Here is a 25,051-nt window from a genome sequence, read left to right on the forward strand (position 1 = left end):
CCCTTCCCTTCCCTTCCCTTCCCTTCCCTTCCCTTCCCTTCCCTTCCCTTCTATCTTCTTTCCTTTTCACAATAGGACTTCCCATTAGGCTGTGACTATCTTTATTTTTTGTTACCTTACTCTCTGTTACTTTTCTATTTTCTTTCCCCTCCCTCCCCCTCTCTCTTCCTCCCTCCACTTTCTTTCTTTTCTTTTTCTGTTCTTAATGGAAAGAAGGGTTTATTTGGGCTTACCATTCCAGAAAGCTGAATGTCCATCATGACAGGAAGGCAGGGCATCATTAAAAATGCCCATGTCTTCATGAGACCTGGCGTGCTGAAGTCTCCCCGGTAACTGAATTTGAAAAGAAAAGTCATTTCCCCCCAAGCTTTAAGAGACTATCAAAGGCATTTTCTTTTTTCAATGTGAAAGATTATGGCCATCTATTCAAGTTACGAAACTGTTAAATCATACAGTATTTTTAAATTGCATTAAGTGTGCATACATAAAGCAGGCCCTTATAACCCAGTGAACAAGGTATCTTAGAGGCTGTGGTAAGAACTTACACATTAGAGAAGCAAGCTGTCTACCTTGGTCCTTAAATGTTTTTAAAATTTAAACAGTTTAATAAACCCTCCTAAGGAGCAGAAGGTGGTATGTGCCTAGGGAGGGGAAGGTGGTACGTGCCTGCAATCCCAGTGCTTGGGAAGTAAAGTGAGGAAGACTCAGAAATTTGAAGCCAACGTGGGCAACATGGAACAAAAGGAAAATAACCGTGTTTTCCTATGCATGTATTTGAAATTAGCCAGCATCTTCTTGTTAACCATAAAGTTTTGTGCTGCTGTAGATCACAGCTTGTCTTAAGTTATGAATTTAGAAACATCCCTATTGAATACTCAGGAGCACGTCTCTAAATCTCACACACTTCTGAAAAGGCCAACGTGATCCCTTCAGAAAAGGGGATACCAGGTATCGCTTGGAGGTCAAGGCAGGAGGGGGAGTCTGAAGTCTGAAGCCCAGTCTCTCCAAAGCTAAGACTCCAGGAGTGCAGGTGAGCTGGCAGGAGAAGGGTCAGCAGTGGGTCTAAATGGCCAAGAGAAAGGCAGTGTCCAATGATACTGAGGAAGGAGGATGGGCAAGAACACATGACTTCTGGGCTATTTGTAAGTCTACCAATTTATGCTTTTGCACAACTCCTGTGATGAGCCCTCCTGAGTCAACTCTTACTCACCCAAATTACAATTTAGTTTCTATCTATGTGCTTTTATGCATTTGCTGAAATCCACAGTTGTTGCAAGTGGAGTATGGGGCACACGATTCTACCGTGAGTGAAATAAAAAGTTGAAATCTCAAAGCTGTAACAAACTAAATCAAATTAACAAATGACAAAAGTCTCCACACCTCCATATTTCAAATCGCACCTTCCTATCTTTCTATGGGTCTCCTCCTGAAATTATTATTATTTCACTTGAGAATGTCTCTCCTTTGGTGTATTTAACATCATTTCTCCATTGTTCTCTTGTCTGTATCTTTTATAGGACAGGTACTTTTGTGTTCATAGCACAAATATATAAATCATACTATATAATATAGTATAATACACTCATTGGATAAATATTGGATGCATGTGATTTAGAGATATTGTTCCACAGTCAGTGGTTGTATCCTGGCTGAGTTTCCTTCCACATTTGTATTTGTGCAAATATGTTTGGGTGATCTGATGAAATCTAAGAATTTGGGCTGATATGAAAAATCTGTTTTATCAATTGGTTTCATCAATACATTCTGTTTATACTCTGCTTGCTTGCAGTCCTCCACCATTTGACTGCCTCTATCCCAGGTAGATGGAGAGATCTTCACAATGCAGCATGTTTGGGCTCACAATTGAGGATATTATCTAGATTATAAGAGTTATTTGATATTAAGTTCCCCTCTCATTTCCTTGCTAGAATCCTGTTTCATTAACAGCTGAATTGCTAGCTGCATAACTGATTTTAGGGATTCTACAGTACTCACTACAGGGGTGTTTTGTTTTGTTTTGGTTTTGGTTTTTCATGGAAAACATCTATTTTGCCTATCAAAGTGGAAAGGCTTCCCATTTGTGAATGATGGAGCCTGACTCCTATCAGAGTTTAAAAGTGATGCTTCCTATTTTTCTCTTTCATACATCTTCCTTAAGTAAATCTGATGATTTGTTTGTTTATTTGTTTGTTTATTTATTTATGCCTAGCTGCCTTGTGGCTCCTTTTGAACTCATTTAAAGCTTCACCTTCCTCCCGTACTGCAGAACTTGTTTTTTTTTCCTATCTGCATTTTGTTTTTTGTCTAAGAATGTGATCTATTTTTTTCCTTAGGCACATTCAAAACAATGACAGTAGTGTCACAGCAAGTAAAAAGCAAGTGGTTTGGGTTGTTTAAATCAGGTTAAAATGTGCCAAAGCCATGGTGACAGTGATATCAAATATGAAGTCACATCTCGGAAGCCTCTCTAGACAGCTAATTAAGAAAAGAACTCTTTTTACTCAAGTGGATAGCTTTCTTCAGACATAATGCTACTCAGTTTTTCAACAGCTTTAAGTGTCTAAGTCAGCGGGGAGTTGGGCTGAGTTATTGAAAACTTTTTCCTTAATATTTTGGTAGAATGTGTCACACACATATACACACACGTACACATGTGCATGTGTGCGCATGTGTGTGCGCACACACACACACACACATTTTGTATAAACTGTTTAACCATGAGTTTTTTTTTAATTTATCATGCTTGGTATGGAAATCTATTATTTCTATTGGAACATTTCACAAACTTCACTTCCTTCAAAATAGATCTTGCTATCCTTTGCGCTGAAATAAAAACGTGAAATTGTGATTCTGTAATTTTTTTAGCCAGTCAAGTTGTGAGAGGGGAGCTAAGGGAGAATCTTGGGGCCTTCTATGTAGCACTTACGGGTCATAAGAGACCTCAGGGTCTCTGTAGCCACTAGAACATAGGATTTGGGGTTTGGAACAACTTACACGTCATGATTCTACCTAAAGCTTCCAGAACAGTTCACATTTTGGTCTGTTCAATTTCAGAGTAATAAACTAGAGGAGAAAAAGCAACTCCAAGAAGACATCCGAAGAGCCACATTTCGAGAACATCATCAGTTGTAAGTTTATGACATCACAACTCTGTTTCTTTGTACGTTTATTGCTAAGATTTTGGGCCCTAGGGAACGATGACTTTTTAAACATTGGGTGTTGGGTGGTTGGGACTATATTAATCATGCAGTTGAGCTCTACCATCTCTGTGAATCTGAGGTGAGGTCGCTTATAGTCATCAAAGTATTTTCCAGTGGTCAACAGATGAGCAACCATCCAACTAAATTTGAAGAATTTACCTCTATAAATAAGTTAGATTCCAGATTGTGTTGGTCTCCAGGAGGGTGCTTTAAAGAGGATGGTGTTTGAGGTGAAATAGCTAAGCAGCCTTTGTCTAAATAGTATTTATCTAGTGGGCCAAGGTCTGTTTACCATTGTATTTTTCTAGCTGAGAATGGAGGTAGCACTTTTTTTTTTTTTTTTTTTTTTGATACTCCAAACCAATGATTATAAACCAAGGTATTTTTTTTCCAAGCATGATTCCTGAGTAATAATATTTAATATGCTAATAATATACTTTGACGATACCAAAAAAAACCCAAAAACCCCTACTCTGTTGTACCATACTTCAAAGCAGTGGTTCTCAACTTGTGGGTCACGACCCCTGGGGGGGGTGTCTCATATCAGATATTTACATTATGATTCACAATAGTAGCGAAACTGTAGTTATGAAGTAGCAGTGAGAATAATTTTATGGTTGGGGGTCACCACAACATGTGAAATGGTACTAAAGGGTCACAGCGTTGGGAAGGTTGAGAACCACTGGTTCAAAGAGGAAACCCCTGTCTGAACCTAACCCTTGGGATGGTATATGAGCCCTGATTATAAGAAGACAAAAGCAAAGCACTCTTTATTTTATGATGTAATTCTAAATGTAGAGCTAGAACCAAGCTGCCGGGTTCCAGATCTCAGCCCCACTGCTCAGCTCTGGAACCCTTCTGAACCCTTCAGTGTTTTGTTGGTTTGATTATTTTCAGAATAAGGATGATCATATCTGTCCAATGAGCCAAGGATACGGATTAAAGAAAAGTCCTAAAAGGCTTAAACATCCCTGGATCTTCTGGGAACATGGGGGTGGTATTTCTTACAGGAGCCCTTATCCGATGGAATTGTGCAACTTCATTTGGTAGGGACTGTAAGGTGGGTTTTTTGTCCCCACAAGAACCTTTTTACATAGCATTCACAGCATTCACTGAGTGCTTGTTGTTCCCTACACTCACTCTGGTCTCTCATTCATCTATCTAGCTCAGGTGCTGAGCTGCTCAGGGGTGTGACATTCTAGAGGGTGGTGCTTCCTCCCAAGTCTAGCATCCTCTAGTGTTCTCGGAGCACTGGGCTCAGCCTGCCTCTATCAAACCATGTTGAAACTCAGCAGCAAGAGTAGAAAAGATACTTTGGTCCTCCTTAGAAGTGGGAACAAATTACCTGTGGAAGGAGTTACAGAGACAAAGTGTAGAGCAGAGACTGAAGGAATGACCATTCAGAGACTGCCCCACCTGGGGCTCTATACCACATACAATCACCAAAACCCAGACACTTTTGTGGATGCCAACAAGTGCTTGCTAACAGGAGCCTGATATAGCTGTCTCCTGAGAGGCTCTACCAGTGAGTGACAAATACAGAGGTGGATGCTCACAGTCAACCATTGGACTGAGCACAGGGTCCCCAATGGAGGAGCTAGAGAAAGGACCCAAGGAGCTAAAGGGGTTTGCAGCCCCATAAGAGGAACAACAATATGAACTAACCAGCACTCCCAGAGCTCCCAGGAACTAAACCACCAACCAAAGAGCACACATGGTAGAACTCATGGCTCCAGCTGCATATGTAGCAGATGATGGCCTTATTGGTCATCAGTGGGAGGAGAGGCCATTGGTCCTGTGAAAGCTCTATGCCCCTGTGTAGGGGAATGCCAGGGCCAGGAAGTGGGAGTGGATGGGTTGTTGAGGGGGGGGGAAGGGGAAAGGGACAGGGGGTTTTCGAGGGGGAAACCAGGACAGGGGATAACATTTGAAATGTAAATAAAGAAAATATCTAACATATCATATGTATATATGATATGTTAGAATATCTATATCTATATCTATATCTATATCTATATCTATATCTATATCTATCTATCTATCTATCTATCTATCTATATATATATATATATATATCTCCAACCCTGTATATCACTCCTTACCAAGTTAAGACCAGGGCTAGGAAGTTGAAGAAGTCTTTTTCTGTGGGTTTGAGGCAGGGTAGGGTGAAGGAGGATAGATTTTTGGAGTTTTCAAAGGTTGGAGGCTGGTCCACCCAGCCTCCTGTCATTTCAAAGTAGCCCAGATTCTTGAGTTTGTGTTTCACTAAATGCTAAAGATCAGTCACCCTTACTCTGGGGAGAAGAAAAGGAGGCTTTGCTGTCAGCCACCTCACAGGACCAGCAGAGCTGAATTCAATTACATGCACATTTTGCTCCTGCTCCTGCCGGTTAGCCAGGAAACAGGGGACGTCGGCTAAAAAATGAGAAGTAGCTCAAACTGATTTTTAAAGCCTATTGAGGAACACAAGAAGTCTAGATACATAAGGGTGTATGGTTTTTTTCGTTTTCCTTTAAGAATATTGTGTTTTGAATTATTGAAATTAAGGGACCAATAGCTGATGAAACCACCGACCATTACAATGCTGAAAATATTAGAGGAATTTGTTAGAAAAGGTGGATCCTCTATAGAAAAATCGTTATTACACTTTCTTGGAACCAGTTTATAAAAGGTTATTAAAAAAAAAAAAAAAAAGGATTAGCAAAGCTGTTAGAATCCTAACAGTGCAAACCAAACAGGTCTGGATTTCCCCAAACCAACTGGACCGTCTACCTCCTACACCCGAATGAGATTCTCTTGAAGCTGTCAGGCAAAGGAACACGGAATAGAAACCAAATAAGCAGTTCTTTCAAAGGAGTCGATACCTTGCCAGTTTGAGCGTGCTGTGATGGTGTGGTGCGAACAGCAGACCAGGAACAATAGGTTTTGCTGTTGAGAAGGGCAGCTGTGGACTTGAGTGGACTGTAAAATCCAGCTGCTGGAGACACGGAGAAAAGGCGTGTGATGGCCACCCTCGGTACCCCGGCACATCTTAACGCATTCTTTCTCCACACCTTGTTCCTGACTCTGTTCATTTGCCTCTGATTATTTTTAGTGTTGTCAATTATTTAGCTAACAGGCAGAAAACTAGGCTTTTATTGACAACTAAAGGCACTCTCCTGAGTGTAATAAGGAAGGCAGTTTATCGAATGCCTGTGAGGTTGCTTTTTAATTGTACGCATTAATCTGCCCATGCAAGCTGGCTGAAAATACACAAGCAGATTGCACATGCAGATGGAGCACACAGGATGGTTTTTATGAAAAGACCTCTACAATGCACTTCTGCAGCACTGTCTTTCCTTTAAAAATCGAATGGCTGTGACTATTTCGATTGGCAGCTGAGAGCAGACCCGACTAATGATGCATTAAGTTTGCCACTCTGGCTGGGGACAGACTCCAATTTCACAACTCTGAATTAGTTCTAGGATTCTCGAACCTGAAAGCAGAGGGTAGAAATGGGCCTTTAACCTTGACATAGTACTTTCGCCATTACTTTTAGTCTCTATTTACTGCCTATAAAAATTCAAATGTGGTTCTCTCTCTCTCTCTCTCTCTCTCTCTCTCTCTCTCTCTCTCTCAGGGTGGGGTGCTTTCCTATTGGCTGATGGTACAAAAGAATGCCCGACTCTGAAGAACACGTGACAGAGCCTTTATTTTTAACAGCAAAGAGATACTTGTGATTTAGCTTATTTAGAACATTACATAACATAAATCTCAACATTTTAATTTTAAAAACATTTTACTCATTCTTTTGAGAATTTCACATAATGAATTTTGGTCATATTTATTCTAATCTTCTGCTTAACTTTTCCCAGGTTTGCCTCCATTTCATTTCCCACCTTTGTGTCCTCATTTTTTTTTTTTTTTTTAGTCTAATAATACACTGACTCCAGTGTATTCTAAATTTGAATAAGAATTTGTTCTGGGAGTGTTGCCATTTTTATAATTATGTGCTTTTTGATTTTTCTAGTTGTGTGTTTTTCATTTTGGGTGTTTGTCTTTTGGGACGGGGTCTCAGTGTTTAGCCCTGGCCGTCCTGGAACTTGCCATACAGATAAGGCTGGTCGAACTCACTGAAAACTGTCTGCCCTTTGCCTCCCCGAGGCCTGGGGCTAAAGGTGTGTGCAACCATACCCAGCTCCGTGTGGGTTTCGAGTCTATTTAACAAGGATGTCAAGGGTAGGATAGGGTGAGGCAATTGTGTGTTGGTATTAGGAAAAAGTAGCATTCTTTGAAGATTTTTCTGGAAGCATATGAGTAGGCTAAATATTTAAAACTCGTAATACTTTCCTAGTGATTATTTACTGTAAATGATCGTGATCTAAAAAGTACCAAATGCTCAGCTCTTTCAAATCAAAGTAATCAGAGGCTGCCAGGTAGTTGAGAAATGGAATGTCAGGCTCTGCAGTGAACACCGAGCCTTTAAAAAAATGTTTAATCTTCAGGTTAAATGTACTAGAGATGGATTTTTTTTTTTCTCCTTTATAGATATAGCTAGCCTTAGGTAGTTGAAATTTTCCAAAATCATAGAGGCAGTAAGTAATTCAGCCAAATTGAGGTCCCCAAATTTGGGGAACTAAACCTAGATAATTTGAGGGCACAGGGTGCCACCACAAGAGTCGGGAATAGAAGGTAGGTGGGAGGATGGGACCACATGGCGACTTGAGGTAAGACTATTGGAGAGATCGGGGCAGCCCTTGCCACATTTGACCCAATTTGCCGTCTAGTGCTTTCTATTAAGTTCTAAGTTTGGTCTAGGGTGGTCAAAAGAAGGGCTAGAAAAAAAAAATCAGTCTAGTGTTTTCTCCAGTCATCAAATAGGAGCAATGCCTCCACTCTCCAAGCTCAACCCTGGTTAACTCTGCAGTTGATCTCAATATAGAGATGGGGCATGTTTAAATAAATTTAAAATTTATTAATTTACTAGTGTATGTGATGTGATGTGATGTGGTGTGTGTGTGTGTGTGTGTGTGTGTGTGTGTGTGTTTATGCATAGGTACAGAATACACGTGGAGGTCACCGAGCAACTTTCAACATCAGCTTTCTTTTACTCTGGGATCCTGAAATTCAGCTCAGGTTGCCAAGGCTAGCCACTAAGCTATCTTGCTAGCGGAAGGATCTCAATTCTTAAAACTTTGGTTGGGACAGGGGGGCAGGAGGGGAGAGACTGTGATCAGGATGTAAAGAGGATAAACTGATGATGATAATGATGATAAACCCTTTGGTTGGAAAACCTTTTGAAACCAAGCCAAATTCCCAAGCAGGACTGCCCCGTCCCTCCTACAGCCCTGTGCCATGACTGTAATATTAGGAAAATGTCCCTGTTTCCACCATTGGAGCCATGTGTCTCTTTTCCTTGCACTTGAATAGTTATGTGCGCTAAGTTCCTCAGAGGCACATCTGCATCTATTTTAGTTTTCCTGGAGCTGAGGATTCAGACAGGGCTGCTGAATTTGCACACTTCAGCCCCAAGTTTGCCTTCCAATCTGCTCGCGAAACTTCTGATGCCCTTCCTGGGAACTTTTGAAAGACACTTAAGGGCTTCAGCGCTCCCTTATCCATGTGGTAGGCTTTAATCCAACTTTGAGTTTCATAATTTAGGTAAGGTGACTGGAAAGTCATCCTATTCATAACTTCCTAGCTTATGCTAATGAAGCGAATTTAGAGATATAAAATCCCCGTGTCTGTTTTGTTCAGAATGAAAGTGAACAGCTTATGACAGATTCCATCTGAGGAGTTTCCTTACTGGTGAGTGTTAAATTGTGCCATTGTTGGGGTTGCATCAGCTTTTATCCTGTAGTTAGCCTAGCCTACATCACCTCCTTTGGCTCCTATGAACACTGCTCTCTTGTTGGTACTCATTGTGAGACCCGGACCAAGGATGGGGATGGGAGTGAGAGGTGATGGAGTCACGTGATGAATCCCAGGACGTTAGACCAGCATCAGGGTGTAGATCTGAGTATATTGCCTAGCATTATACGCTTGTATATAGTGTCTGAGCCAATCCCAAGCCCCCCAATCATTGGCCAATCTCATCTTGCCACACTGTCACCATGCTCCAATGAAAGCCCTGCCTAATGAGGTAACTCAGAAGGAATGGGGGAGTACCCTCACCTGTAAGAACTTCCATTGAGGAGAGGGGAAGCAGCCACTGCTATGGTCTCAGTTCCTTTCTGCTGTCGTAAAGGTACGCCGTGAGCCATCTTAGATCTAATGCACGTACGGCAGATCCGGAACTCTTTGAGGAGTCACAGGAGCCTGTGGCACCTCGTTCTCCATCCCACTTTTTCCCTCACAAGGTTGTCTTCTGCATCCCCCACAATTTATAACATGCCCGTTTCTTTTGTGTTCCCTGGTGACCCTACGGACTCCCGCAACATTTCAAATTCTGTTGCGTTTAGTTTTTAAACTTGTGAGTCACATTTATTTATTGTTTTATGAGTCTCGGGCCTGTGTAGAAGTTACAGTTAGTTCTCTCTTCCATTTGTGTCCCAGAGATGAAGCTCAGGTGGTAAGATCTGGCACACTTACCCACTGAGCATCTAACAATCCCCTAAGTTAGGTTTTAGAAACACAGTTTGGGTCACATCGTGCCCTAGTCCAAAATAATTGATTTTTCCTGTTCTTGTTGCCTTCAAAATGAATTCCAGTCTCCACAGTTGAATTGTGGGGTACCATGAGGTACCTCAGTAAGATTTCAGAAGGCACTCCTTACAGGTTTTGGGCCTGTGGCAGATGAAAGGTTTGAGGAAGCTTTGCTCTGAATTCCACGCTATCGGGAATCAGGGGTTGTTATATGATTGTCTTACCACTTTAAAAAAGTCAGTCATGGGAGAAGGTCAGAGTGAGGGCCATACTATCAGCGACAAAGCAGTGGTAATCATTCCTTATAGCCAGAGTTTGGGGTGTCCAGTCATCGTTAAGGTTTGCAGAAGTTTCTGTGCTTTTCTATGTTTAGACATGTTACGGAGCAGCTTTACACTTGTTATAACACACCTCGCTTACATAGCAACCTCTCTGGTTTTACTGTTGCATGGCACTGCTTACCTTCAATAGCAGAGCACCAAAGCCTAGACATTAGTGCTAGGTGAGTTTTTCTTTTCCTCTGTAACTGATGGAAGAGAAACGTTAGCCAGTGTTTTATTGTAAGAGTCTAACTTGATTATCTCATTGCTGGAACCCAACATGAGTGCTTCCCTCCCAGGAGGGAAGAGTATTTGGGCCTTGACTTCCTTAGTTCAAACTCTAACTCCTTTCCTCTAGCTGGAGAATGTTTTCAAACCTCTTTGGGTCTCCACTTCCTCAAGTTACAATAGAGGGAGAACTGATAGCTGCCACCCATAGGGACATTGATGGATATGGTCCACTGAAGAGTCAGCATAGTGCCCAGGGTGATGTGCTGGACCGAGTAAGCCCCAAACAAGCCTAGCACGGAGGCACCCTGGGTGCTGACATCCAACCTTCTGGGGTTCAGAACCCAAAGGAGGATGTGCAGAATAGGAGAGAGAAGACATGGACCAAGAGGTGCAGCTCACACACTCAGGCGCCGAGATGCCTCCGGCCACCTTTATTTATACACTTAGTTTTTCACAGCTGAAGAAGTTTTATATCCATTTTCTCATTATCTCATGCCCAACCTCTCTAAAGAACTTCCTACATTTAACAATAATGTGCACACTATATTTTCTCCTCTCCTTCCCCTCCTCAATCTCCGCAGTTTTCTGCTAACCCATGGACTGTATCAAGAGAGAGGAAACAGCCTCAGCAAGCAGTTACTATCTAACCCAGCACATTAGTACATAATATCTAACCCAGCACATTAGTACTAACTAAATGACTGTGGTTGGTAGCAATTGCAGTTACAGTATAGAGAGGTAGACACACCCAGGGTATTCTGATTTAACTATTGGTGCCTAGCATCTCCCTATATCCTAATCAAGAGATCTAATTCTTCTAACGTCCAGGGCTCTCAGCAAATTAGCGACCCGAGTCAGTTCCTGTTCCTTGCTTGTCTCACCTCCGAATGTTCCCAGTGGTTTAGTGAGATCTTTCTAACATTTTGATTGTCAACCAATTGTTGTTTGGAAGAGGTTGGCGGGCAAATTGTCGTTTGACCTAAGTTCCCATCAAAAGAGAGCATCCTGATGTTAGCTGATGTACCCAGGCTAGGGCTTTGTGCTGACTCAACTGCATCACCGTTATTCACAAACTCCCACGATCCTCAGAGACAAACAAGAATGAATCATAGTTTGACCCTTCCTTGTTCTGGTTCTGGTCGCAGATAAAGTGAAAGCAAAGACTTCCAATAGCAAAGCCAAGACTGCAAGGGCAAGGCAAAAGTGAATCAAGCACTGTCTCAGGAAAGGCCAGGAGAGTCTGCACGGATATGCTCACAGGTCCTTGCCATGTGGGGACCCCACTGCTCAGGCCTCGCCATAAGGAGAGCAGACTGCATTACACTCATGCAACTCCCAGCGGAGGCTTGGCTGCCTCCACCTGGGAACCACTTTTTTAATCCATGAGAGTCACAAAGGCAGCCCTAGGGTCAAAAAATGTCCCTGGTGAACACACCTGGGAGAATGTGTGTCCATCCTGGAGACAAGTTCCCTGGCACAGCCAACTTTATCATTTCCATGTGGGTTCTAAAAACCTTTCTGAAGTAAAATAAAACAAACAAACAAACAAACAAAAACAAAGCAAAACAGAAACAAAAAACCCACTAGAAAAGGAACTCTAGACAAAGGAGGAAGACTTGACATGGCAGGAAAATGTCAAAGAAAATGAGAAGACCTATGGTTCAAACATATATCCGGTTTCTTTCTTTCTCCTTTTCTTCTGCTTCTTTCCCCTCCCGCATGCTCTTCTCCAAGCAAGAACAGGATAAAGCTCAGAGCATGGGGGATTCTTACCCTAGAAGAGACACAAATGGGAGAGAAGGGGCTGGGCTGCGCTAAGCTCCATTCCCTTTGCTGCATGCTCAGAGGCCTGTGGGCTCCAGATGCTGACAGAAAGCATGCTGCGCATGTGTTTAGTTGTACACGTTAACCCTTTGTACAAGCTGGCTGGGTGAAAAAAAAAAAAAAACATGAGAAAGTGGGACAAGGGACAATGTGATCACCACAACAAAATACAGAAAATATTGAATTTTTACAATAAAACATAAGAAAGGAAAATATTAAACCTAACAAGCTAATGCTTACAAAAGATATATAAATCATGTTTATATATTTCTAAAAGTCCTCTTGGGCAGCATAAAAATAAATATCTAACTGTGCTATTATGAGGGACATCAATAAAAGAGTTAAAAATCAAAAGCATGGAAAATATATCCATAAATGCCCACAAAAGAGAGCAGACGTAGCAATATTAATATGAAACAAATTGAATTCTAGGTGAAAAACATTCAATATTTTATGAAGATAAAATATATAATCTCAAAGAAAATGAAACATAAACCTTTAGTGACAATGATTTGAAATATATGTAGGACACAAAAAGTAGACAAAATACTATTATGATCTCTAATACCGAGTGTGGCTTTGCTGAATTCTTCATTTATTTAGCTAATTCTCTAATTCTCCATGGAAATACATCAATCGAAAGACTGACACAGGAGTAACAGAATGGAATAACGATTACATCACAAGACCATGAAGCACTGCACCTGGTATATGAGAACACATTCCTCGTGAACACTGTGTTAACTTCGATAGCACCAACCCGGGCTGAAACCTCAGACACTGTCAGTACATTCCAAACGGCTCTCCAAATCCTGGAGATCCTCAACTCTTGAAAACATAGTAAAACTAGAAATTGTGCAGTAAGACGCTTTAAAGCTATAAGAATTTAAATGCCCCATTGACCTTTTATCCTAGTTTTGAGACAAAGTCTAGCCTAGGCTGGCCTAGAACTCACAATCCTTCTGCTTTAGCCTCTTGCGTGTTGGGATAATGGGTACCATACTCACTATGAAGAGCTTAAATGTTCTTTTAAATGGCTAATGTGGAAAACTAGAAGTCAAGACTGAAAGTAGTTTGTGATAAAAACCACGAATTTTGAAGCGCTGTTAGGTATAGCCTAATGTCACTAGTATTGTAACCAAGAGATAAATAGATAAATTAAATACTATAAAAATCCACAGGGAGATCCCCAGGTGTGGGAGAATTCAGTATTTAAGACTTTAGCTATATTTGGAAGGAAGTGTTTCTTAAAATCAGGCTCAAACAGATAGATGATTTGACAAATTGTATTGAACCAACACAGATAGAATGTAATGATTTGTTACAATTTTAGGGCTTATTCATTTCTAAGCATTGTATAAATCCCAGAAGCAGTGAAGAAAAAAAGACTTAAGAAGGTAACTTTATAGTGGAAGGCATAGTGAACAAAAGCTACATGTAAGTGGTGATCTAAAAGTAAATATTACCTGAGACATAGTGGGATAAAGACCCAAGTCACAAGAAATTCTTCCACAATATGAAAAAGATAACTCTAAGAAAACTGACAACGTTCTTAAATAAGCAATTAAGAGGAAAATATTTAGAAAGCATAAATACAAATTTTATCGTTGCAATGAGAAAAGTATCAATGTGTCGATAAAAGCATCAGGAAACATGTTTTCATTGATTGACAATGAGTAACTAGTATGTGCCCAGCACTGTCCTAGGTTCTATGAATATCCTGTGAGCAAACAAATGTTATTCCATGACTAAATGTGGAAATTCAGATGATGGACAAGCTGCCAAAGATATACACAGGTGGTGGCCATTCCTTAACAGATCACAGGGGTGACCAAGAGAAAAGGGACCTAGAGGGGTGAATATCCTTAGTATAATAGGGGATTCCTGATTCCCTGAGAAGGTGACACTAGAACTGAGGGCATATGCAAATTTTGAGCAAATGTGCAGGACCTGCGGACTTAGAAATTGCTATGCTACTATAAGCCATGGAAATGGATGACCATCACTTAGGAAAGACTGTAGATTTGAGAGAAGACCCAGGGTAGAAGAGCTCTATCATTCAGAGTTTTGAGTGATGTGGAAGAACATCTGAGATGATCATGGAAATCGAGAGACACATTCCCAAAAGGAGAGAACTTTGAGTTCTCCATTACTGCTGAGAGGAGAAGTCTGGCCATGGCAGAAACCAAGACAGAGAGGTTCTTGGCTCAGGGATCATCACAGAGTGATTCAATCAACCAAAAAGAAGTTGTATGTAAGAGTTGAAGTGAAATTAGAGAAGAGGTTGTGAATTTGCTGAGATTGGCAGTAGCTAGGCAGATTAGGTGGGCCATAAAGAAACCAGATTTTATTCTTATGGAAAAACCACCAGAATCATCATCATCATCATCATCATCATCATCATCATCATCACCATCATCCCTTCCCCTCCCTCTCTCTCCCCCTTCTCTCTATCCCTCTCTTTTTCATTTTAAAGAAGTAACTACTCAGCTGTTTTGAGACTGTATCTGAGGAGATGAGAGTAAAATAGAGAATCTATTAATGACGTTATATAGGGGTTTAGATAGAAGTTTATGGAAGCTTTTCTTAGGGTGACTTCTAGGCAGAGATTAGAACAAACACCTATTGTATGGAGAATCTGTATGGAGCGTCAGTGGGATAGGCTGATGTGTAGGAGCAGTGAGTCAAAGATGTGCTATATTTGAATGTATGGTGGTGTCAAACACGGAGATGGGGATGATAAGGAATGGACCAAGGTTTTAGAAAAAAATATCAAAGTTTAATATTTAAACGTGCTAAGCTTGAGACCTCTATGAGATGTGCAATGAGCAGTTGCACATACAAATTTGTGAGTAAATACATGGGATGCATAAATATAAAAATTACTAGCACGTAATGTAAATCTAAGACATGACATGCATAAAATCACTTATGACAGACTGGGTTTGAGCAGAGTCCCAGGGCCAACTCTACAGGAACTAAACTCATTTAGAGTTCAGGTGGATGTGGAAGCTCTGAGAGGCAGAGTATAGAGTATGGAGTCATGGGAATCAAGAGGAAGTCAGTGCTGAGAGGAGGGATTTCTCAATCCTCTATTGCTGCTGAGATGCTTAACGAGAGGGAAACAGTGTCTAGGACTGTGAAGAGCTTACCTGTGAGAGGAAGTAGAGATTTGGGTAAGAAGGGAACTAGAGCAAAGGGAGGTAGAAGTAGAGATGCCAAATGAGAAAGAAAACAATGAAATGCAGTTAATAGGGGGAGAGTTCCTAAATTGTCTGTGTAATGATAAAACAATGTTCACCAGAAGAGAGAGAGATAGGAAAGGGAAGGGAAGGGAAGGGAAGGGAAGGGAAGGGAAGGGAAGGGAAGAGAAGGGAAGGGAAGGGAAGGGAAGAAAGAAGTTCTTAAGGATGACAGAATAGGTTAATGACAAGGGATTAACCAATGGTTAAAAAGAGGCAGTATATATATGTATATGTGTGTGTATCTGTGTGTCTGTGTGTGTGTCTCTCTCTGTGTGTACACTAATATTGATGCACAACTATAGATTTAACCCAGAGCTTCTGCATTACAGACTAATCTTCTACCACTGAGCCATGCAGCGTCATTCTCAGTCCTAAAAGGTTGTTTTTTAAAGGAGAAGAGACAAAGAGAGAATGAGATTTGGAGTTTCAGTTTTGGGAAAGATATAATACTTGTTTTTCTCTACTCTCAAATTATAAAGAGATTGTAGCCAAGAGGTGTAAGATTAGACACGTACGTTTTAGAGGAGAGGGACTCATCAGCGGAATGGAATAGAATTATGACTGACACTTACAAACTAGGACCTAAGGTGAGGTGAATGGACCAGTGGGTTGTCCCCTTGGGGACTATATCATCTCTCGGTTTTTCTTTTCTCTCCTTCATGACTATCGTCAGATTAGCAACTTTGTTTTGCCCTGCCCTTCCTATCAGATGTTCTATCTTGGTTGCGATGGGACAAAGTGACCATGGATAGAATCTTCTGATGCCTTAGCCAGCATAAATCTTTCTTCCCTAACATGGATTTTCCCAAGTATTTGTCACAGCAACAGAAAGCTGACCAGCATACTCTAGGAGTCTGTGGTTTACACAAAGTAGAGAAAAGCTATCTGAGATGAGAACGCTGAGAAGAAATAGAGATGTGGTTGGCAGAATATTGATTTGACTCAGTCTGGCCCGGGATTTGTTCAGGTAGGTGTACTGGAAGGAAAGTTTACGGAGGAAAAGTTGGATATCTCTGTTGATAACAGCTGTTGACATAGGGAATGTCTTGGTTACTTTGTCAGTTGTTGTAGTAAAATAGCTCAGTGAGAGGAACTTGAGGCGGAAAGGAATTATTTTGGCCAAAAGATGATGGTCTTGTCTGCCATGTTGGCAGAGTCACAGCAACAGAAGTTTACGGTGGCTGGGTCACCTTGCATCCACACTCAAGGAACGGAGGAGAGAAAATGTTTCTGCTCAACTCCTTTTCTCCTCTTTATATAGTCCAGAATCTTAGTCTTACCCCTTGGTTAACCCAATGGAGAGAATGTCTCACAGGCATGCCCAGTGGCTTGTCTCCTCGGTGATTCTAGATCTCATGAAGTTGACTCTTGAGATTAGCCACTGAGGGAAGGAAGGATCAAGTCTTCTGCAAATGAGAAATGGTGGTCAGGAAAGCTGACTGACAAAGAGGATGCTATATTCTAATGGTTGCAAGTATTACAGAAGTGAATGCTTTTCTAAGTAGCCAGGCAGAAGCAATGGTCTAGCAATAGGACAAGGGGCAAAGAGGAACATTCAGGCATTGAGGGACATGCACATGAGAAATTGTACATAAGGGGTACAATGGTTAATATTGTCAACCTGACAGAATCTAGACTTAATAAGAAGTCTCTAGGCATGTGGGTAAGGGATCATCTAGATTAGGTTAGTTGATATGGGCAGCATCATTGCATCAGCTAAGAGTCCCAACTTCTTCATAAAGAGGGGAAACATCATCCCTTCTTCTCTGCCTACTGAACATGGATGCAGTGCTAGCCACCAGCTGTGTCAAGGTCCTGCCACCATGACTTCCCAGCCATGATGGATGATATCTTCAAACTGTGAACCAAAACAGAGACTTCCTTGCTTCAGTTGCTTTTGTTCTTTATTTTGTCACAACAATGGCAATGGACTAAACTCTGAAACTGTAAGTCAACCCCAGTTACTTGCTTTCTTTTATAAGAGTTGCCTTGGTCATGGTATCTCTTCACAGAAATATAAGAGTGATTAAGACAGAAGTTAGGAAACAGTGTATTGCTGTGACAGGTCTGACCACGTGGCTTGTTGGCAGACTGTGTACTTGGTACTTCAGATTAGGAAAACAGTTGGGTGCTTTGTAAACCATTCCTGTGATATTTTGGCAAGGAATTTGGCTGCATTTTGTTGCTATTCTAAAATTTGGTCTTAGGCTAAATTGAAGAGGTTTGGATTAACTGTGTTCCTGAGATTTCAAGACAGTCTAAGGAGATAAAAAGTTTAAAGAAAATCCTGATGCTAAATGGAATAAAGGGAGTGGTGACCTTAGGAAAAGACCCCATCCAGGTTAGCTTCTAACTTTGGAAAAGGAATTTTAAAGAATCGTAAATATTGAAGGAAACCATTAGCCACAGAAGGTTGATGCAAATGTAATCGAAACATGGGCCGTGTTCCAGCACCATCAAGCAGCAGAACTTGGCAGCTTTGGCCACGTGGTTCTGGCTTCAGAGTTGAAGATACAAGAAAGGCATTGTGGAATCTCCCTCTGTGGCTAAGGAAAGCCTCTGAGGCCAGGTGCCTGTCAGAGGTGCCTCTGCATGGAGGCCTAGAGAGGCCATGTCGTGATGCTGAGAGGGTAAACTCTGAAGATCCCCAAATGGTGGAGATGCCAGAGTCATGGGATACATTCCAAGGAAAGATGCAATGTGTTGCAGTTAACATAGCCGAGGAACACTTTGACATCAGACATGGAGATGCAGCCAGCTTTCGACTTGCCCTACTGGCTTTTGTTTTGCTTTGGTGTAGTATTTCCTCACTATGCCCCCTTAATCCCCTTTTGGAATGGTAAAGCATATTTTGTGCTTTTGTATGTTGGAAGTGTGCAGTCTGTTTTTGTTTTGTTGTTGTTGTTTTAAATTTTACGGTGTTTTCAGTTAAAAGAGATTCCCTTCAGTCTCAGAAGAGACTTTGAATTTCGGACACTTAGACCATGTTGAGACTATATATGGTGGGGACTTTTGAAGTTGGAATGAATGTATTTTTGCATGAGTATACGGTTACAGGTCTATGGGGGACAGGACTATAATGTGGTGGTTTGAATAAGGATGGTCCCCATAGACTCATAAATTTGATTCCTTAGATACCAGGTTGTTGAACTCTCTAATAGGATTATAAGGATTAGGAGTTGTTGTCTTGTTGGAGGAAGTGTTTCACTGAGGGGTGGGCTTTGAGGCTTGAAAATACCATTCCAAGGTCTGTCTGTCTTTCTGTCTCTGTCTCTCTCTGTTAATGGATCAAGATATAGCTCTGAGCTACTGTTCCAGCCTGTATGCCATTATGCTCCCTGGTTTATGATAATAGACCGAATGTCTGAAACTGTATGCACCCCCCCACACACACACACAATTAAATGTCCCTTTTAAAGAGCTCTCTTGGTCATGATATCTCTTCCCAACAATGGAATAGTGACAAAGACAGTAGCTAATTCAGAAGCGCAGGGGAAGCACTTTTTCAAATACAGTTAAATTTCAAGTAATATATTAAAAGAAGACCTTCCCCCCTTTTTATTTTGAAATCATTTTCACCTTAAAGACAAGATATAAAAATAGTATAATTGCCATTGACACCTTCGTCTAAGAGAATTTAATAGCCTATGTAACTGGTAGTATAATTATCAACATCAGGCAATTAACATTGCCATAGTACTATATATGTAAAACACATTGTTAGAAACTTGCAATTTTTCTTCCAAGTCTCTTTTCTATTTCAGGGTCTGATTTAAGATCACAAAAACATCTATTCACCATGACCCCTTGGTTTTCTCCTATACAGGGTGATCTATTATTTGAACAGCCTTCCAGTTACATCTGTCTGACACTATTAGACTAAAGATATACATTTTAATAAGCAGTACCATATAGAATGATGCACACTCTTGCTGCATCCTATCAGAAGGTCCATGACACTTATGTCCCTTCCACTCATGATGTTACTTTGGTTGTTTAGTTAAAGTAGTCTGCACTGTGAAGATGCAGTCACCGTTTGTAACTGAGACGTGTCTACATCGCGATATTTTAATATTATATGAATATCCTATTAATCCTCAACTTTTACTTGTTGAATTTATTAACATCCACATGTGTGGCATGTAATGAAAACTTTATTTTTTACTTTGGCACTTACCCAGTAATGATTTTTATATTTGAGGAAAATTAAAAAACAAATGTTTCTATATGGTATGTGTGTGGTGTCTGTGCATGTGTATGTGTGGAGGCCTAATGAAGGTGCTGCTACTCCTGAGGGAGAGTTTCTGATACAACATTACAGCTAAAAGTTGTTGGATTTTAGTTGTTGCAGATATTAATTTTCATGGTGAAAGTTCTAGAAGGCAGGGAGAGGGAGCAGATATCCAGAGCAGTTTAGGATCGAAGAATGGAGCAGTAATGGGGGATGGGCCTATTAGTTTTCCATTATCATAATAAAATAAATTGAGGTACTAAAATTAAATATATAAAAATTCTTTTGCCTCATAGTTTTGGAGGGTGTAATCTATAATCAATTTGTTCTGTTGCTTTGGGCCTGTGCCATTGTATCACATCCTGATAGAAATACATGGTGTGCCTTAGTCAGGGTTTCTATTCCTGCACAAACATCATGACCAAGAAGCAAGTTGGGGAGGAAAGGGTTTATTCATCTGACACTTTCCACATTGCTGTTGATCACCAAAGGATGTCAGGACTGGAACTCAAGCAGGTCAGGAAGCAGGAGCTGATGCAGAGGCCATGGCGGGATGTTACTTACTGGCTTGCTTCCCCTGGCTTGCTCAGCCTGCTCTCTTACAGAACAAAGACTACCAGCCCAGTGATGGTCCCACCCACAAGGGGCCCTCTCCCCTTGATCACTAATTGAGAAAATGCCTTATAGCTGGATCTCATGGAGGAACTTCCCCAACTGAAGCTCCTTTCTCTGTGATAACTCCAGCCTGTGTCAAGTAGACACACAAAACCAGCCAGTACACGGTAGAACAAAACTATTACCCTTCTGGCCAAGCAAGAGAAGGTAGAAGAAAAGACTACGGTCCTACGATCCCCTTCAAGGGCACAACAAAGACCTAAAGACCTCCCTTTAGAAACCTCCTCTAAAAGGTTCCACTACCCATCAGTAATATCACTCGGGGACTAACTTCTAACACATGAACGTTTGGGGAAAGTTTATGGTCTCAATTTTATCAATGGGCAAGTCTATGTTATTTGAAGGTACCTGAGATCAATAGAATATTCAAGGATTGATATACACTTGAAGGAGATGTGGCTCCAAATTGGTAGTTTCAATACACATAGTTTTAGGAGCAACACTTATTCATATATACATCATGACATCATTAAGCATGATTTAAATATGGATATCCATATGAACATATACTAGACAATAATTTCTAGTTACGTATCTTAGTATATTATTATATGTGCATAGATGTACATAGTGTGATGCTCACTAGAATAACCTAAGTATTCATCAGTAAGTATGTGATAAAACTGTATTTAACTGGTAAAGGATTAAGGTAGATATGTAAGAAGTAATATGAATGGAATTCGAAGGATGAGCTTAATGCAGAAAAGTCAGAGTAAAACAGAAGATCATAGTATTCCACTTAGGGGGAAAATATCTCTCTTTAGAGAGAGAGAGAAAAAAGCTATGGTGAAGAAACAAAACAAAAGAAAACAAACCCAACTCAATAACCAAGAAGAATATGTCTTCCAGGTAAAGTGATAAGGTCAGGTGTGTGACTCTGAAGATTAACTTTTGTCCTCTAGCAGTGGAAAACTCAGGCAAATGGAGCCTCGACCTTGTTTAGCAAGCATCTTTCAAGTTTACTTTGAGTGCTACCATCAAACAAGAGGAAAGAGCACTAGGAACCATGTGGGTAGCCATAAAGGAGCCACTTCAGGCCTGGCCGAGCCATCTTCTCTTGTTCTTTCTCAGCCCAGACCTCAGACACAGCTGCAGGGGGCCAAGGGAGTACTATCTCTTCCAAGCCAAGGCCCAGAGAAACTCACTTAAGAACATCTGGCCTTTGTGCGCCCTCCTAATTGCCATCCCCTGAGGTAAAGCATACCTCACATCTCTATCTCCCTAAACAAAGGCCTACCAATAATCAGAAATTGCCCAGGAAGATACATATGAAATGATTCATATTGAGAGTAAAATTACCTGGGACATCATTATTTTATTACATAAACTTTTCTGTTTTCTATTCCTTTTTTTTTTTTTTTTTTTTTTTTTGGTTTTTCGAGACAGGGTTTCTCTGTATAGCCCTGGCTGTCTTGGAACTCACTCTGTAGACCAGGCTGGCNGGAACTCACTCTGTAGACCAGGCTGGCCTCGAACTCAGAAATTCACCTGCCTCTGCCTCCCAAGTGCTGGGATTAAAGGTGTGCGCCACCACGCCCGGCTTCTATTCCTTTTTAATCATTCATTATATTCATGCATTACTTTTGTGATGAAAAGTTAAAGCATTAAAAACTGTTAAATAAGTTGAAATCATTATTTTTAATACATGATTAATTCAGGAAAATTTATCCCTCCCATTACTAGATCATTTCCTTCTGATTTTATAAATGGTACGTATGTCTCTGATGGGCCAGTTTCTTTTGGATTCTTATCACACGGGCTCTGTTAGTGCCAACAGATGTGTATCTTTTGTTTACATCAGTTATAGGAAATTGGATGGTACAAAATAATGCCTCCAAAGTCCATAGCAGAGACTCAGGATGCATACACTGTCCATGTGAATGAAAAGGTGATTACTCACTCACTCAGATTTCCCAGAGCCAAAGTTAGGTTTGCAAAGTGTTTGCAAGGAAGAGGCAGAATGTCCTGTAAGCACTCAGACAGTTTCTGAGATACGCTGAAATTTTATTTCCAACTGTGCTCTATAACATGAATTATTCATAAGTCAGAATCATATGGATCTAAGATAATTATGTGTATTAAATACCCATCTGTAGTAATGTGGTAGCTCTTAAGATCACCCCGTGGGCGCTTTTAAGAAACAGATTTCTGGATTCCATTCCAGACATGCTGGAAAGTCGAAGGCCTGGGCCCAGTGATTTCTAAGACACTCCACTGGTGAGTCTCAGTTTTACAGTTCCTCCCATGGAGGATTTACTACGGGCATTTGGAAAGCTTTTGTCCTAAGAAAGCGACAGTGGACCTTCCTTGGGCTTTCCCAGCTCAGGGCAACCAAGGTGCCTGTGCCTGTTCTCTATTACACTGCTCATGCCCTGTTAATTTTAAAAGGAAATGAAGTACTAAAGAGACTGCTACAATGCTATTATTCTCCACTTCTTCCCTGTAGAAATCCTGCCCTGATGTGTCACATTCGTCAGTATCCTTTCCCTCTAACCACTTGAGACACACCTATAGGTGAACAAATTGTGCTTATTGTCAAAGCAAAACAAACACTATAGAGACTAGTGGAGTATTAGGGGGTGCTGGGGGGCATTCAGCAGAGCCTAGTATAGGGTTTGAACTCTGGTTAGGTAATTTGGGGAAGAGTCTAAATAGACAGAAAGTGGCATAAGGCGACAAGGGCATTTTGTGATTGGCTGTCTCGGTAAATCATCAGGGTAGGAGTGACGTCCCAACATGAGGGAGAAGCGTTGACTGCTAAAGGAATAGGTTTCATTCATCAAGTTAGGGGGCAGTGTGGGTAATTTGAATGTTACTTTGCAGGAATCAGATGCAGCTATCTGACAGTAGAACAAGTCTTCATAGGAACTGGATCACTCCACAGTAGCCCTGGGGTCTGGGTGAGAACAAGATGACTGTCAGATGGGAGACCTTCTTGTCAACTCATTTCCTTACCCCTCCTGTTCTCCCTCCCCCCCTGTTTGTCTCCTTTCTGTCTCTTCTTTTCTTGTCTGGGACAAGAATGGTGCTGGATTCTGTGTTCCTAGTTCTCCTTAGGTGTCAAGAGCCCCATTATTACAAACGTCTAGACAATGCGCATGCATGCAGCTCCACCAGGTGCTGTCAAATTTCCTCCTCCCAGGTGATTAATTTGCTTTCCCATCAGTAAGTCGTAAGAGAAATTCTGCCACATATTCTCCTTAGCATGGGGCAACTTTCAATATCTAAAAAGTACTTTTTTTTCTTTACTCATGGGTGGTTGCGTCTTGTTTTAATTTTCCTATTTTCACTCGTTTCTGAGACAGAGCATCTCTGCACATGGGCATTCCTCCTTAGGAGCAGTCCAGTATCCTGGCTGAAAGTATGGCCTCTGCAATTGGAGTGCCTGAGTCTGAGTCCTGGTTTTGATATTTGCTAATTGTATGGCCTTGAATTCTGTGAATTGAAGATGATGACATCTTTACAAGGTTGTCATGAAGTTCATAGGTGTAAGGCCTTGACACTGTGATGTTGGATAAGACCTAAGCCATTGTTCGTATTCGTGTTGTTAATTATGTTTCTTCTTCGGTGAAGTGTATCTTATCTACCTCTTACCCACTTGTAGGTTGGGCTCTTTGTCTCTCTGAAATTTGATTTATCAGTGTTCTCCATGAATTTTGCACTGTAGACCTTTTATTATGTTTCTTTGCTTATAAATATTTTCTGGGATTCTCCTTTTTCATTTTACATGTAGTCTTTGCTTTTTGTATATTAACACAAATACACAGAGCTGTAAGTGTAAATAAAAATGATATGTCTTAGTATTTGGCATAAAAATGAAATACGGTGTGATGTCTTTTAGCTGGCAGATATGAAGCAGTATAGAAACCATTTCTTGGCTGCTCTTACTCCTAGTTTTAACCTAAAGAAAAAGAACCTATAGTTCTAAAATAAATGTTTTGTCAGCAACACAAACACGGCCAGGCAAAAACAGTGATTTAATCATGACAAAGAGCCCTTGGGACCACATCTGGCTTGCAGAGGACTTTGCTTTGTTTATTTCATAGTTTGCTTGGGGCCGGCGGTGTAAGCCTGCAAAGTTTTAAAAGTTTTAAAATTAATTGTCAAATTATTTCTCATTAAAAATTTCCGCAGTTTGGTTTTAATAGTAAAACCTGGGCCATCTGGCATTGCTGGCTTGTTACCCATTGGCAATGCTGGTCTGTAGCTAAGTAGCAGCTGACCCCCTTGTATGGGAAATCATTTTCAGGTTTGTCAAAAGCTCCAACATGGTTGATGTTCTCTCAGTCTTTGATCTGATTGCAATATGTCACTTATTGCTAAGCCTAATCTATTTTCTTTACTCATGTACATATTCTGTCTGGACCCCGTGGCTAACTGAATCTGTGTGGTAGCTAAAAGAAAGTAAGATAAGGAGGAGCTGCCTCCTCCCAACAGCACAAACACCACTGGAAAAGTTATTCATCACTTACAGTTTTCAGTTAGGAGAGCTTCATAATTATGACTACGTAAAACTGTATGTCATACTTGGATGGTCACTAGAGTACCATAAATATTCACCAGCAACCTGGCAGTGGTGGCACATGCCTTTAATCCCAGCATTTGGGAGGCAGAGGCAGGTGGATTTCTGAGTTCGAGGCCAGCCTGGTCTACAGAGTGAGTTCCAGGACAGCCAGGGCTATACAGAGAAACCCTGTCTCA

General features: G+C 40.9%; 1 protein-coding gene across 1 annotated transcript in view; it reads left to right on the top strand.

Moving 5' to 3' along the window:
- Epsti1 (epithelial stromal interaction 1) overlaps positions 1-25,051 on the top strand; it is a 96,359-nt gene that overhangs the window by 31,498 nt on the left and 39,810 nt on the right. Inside the window, exon 6 of the mRNA XM_021203733.1 lies at positions 3,055-3,128. Coding sequence (XP_021059392.1) covers positions 3,055-3,128 — 74 coding nt within the window. The remainder of the gene's footprint in view (positions 1-3,054; positions 3,129-25,051) is intronic.

The sequence above is a fragment of the Mus pahari genome, chromosome 8 (assembly GCF_900095145.1).
Source record: "Mus pahari chromosome 8, PAHARI_EIJ_v1.1, whole genome shotgun sequence".
In the NCBI taxonomy this organism is placed as follows: Eukaryota; Metazoa; Chordata; class Mammalia; order Rodentia; family Muridae; genus Mus; species Mus pahari.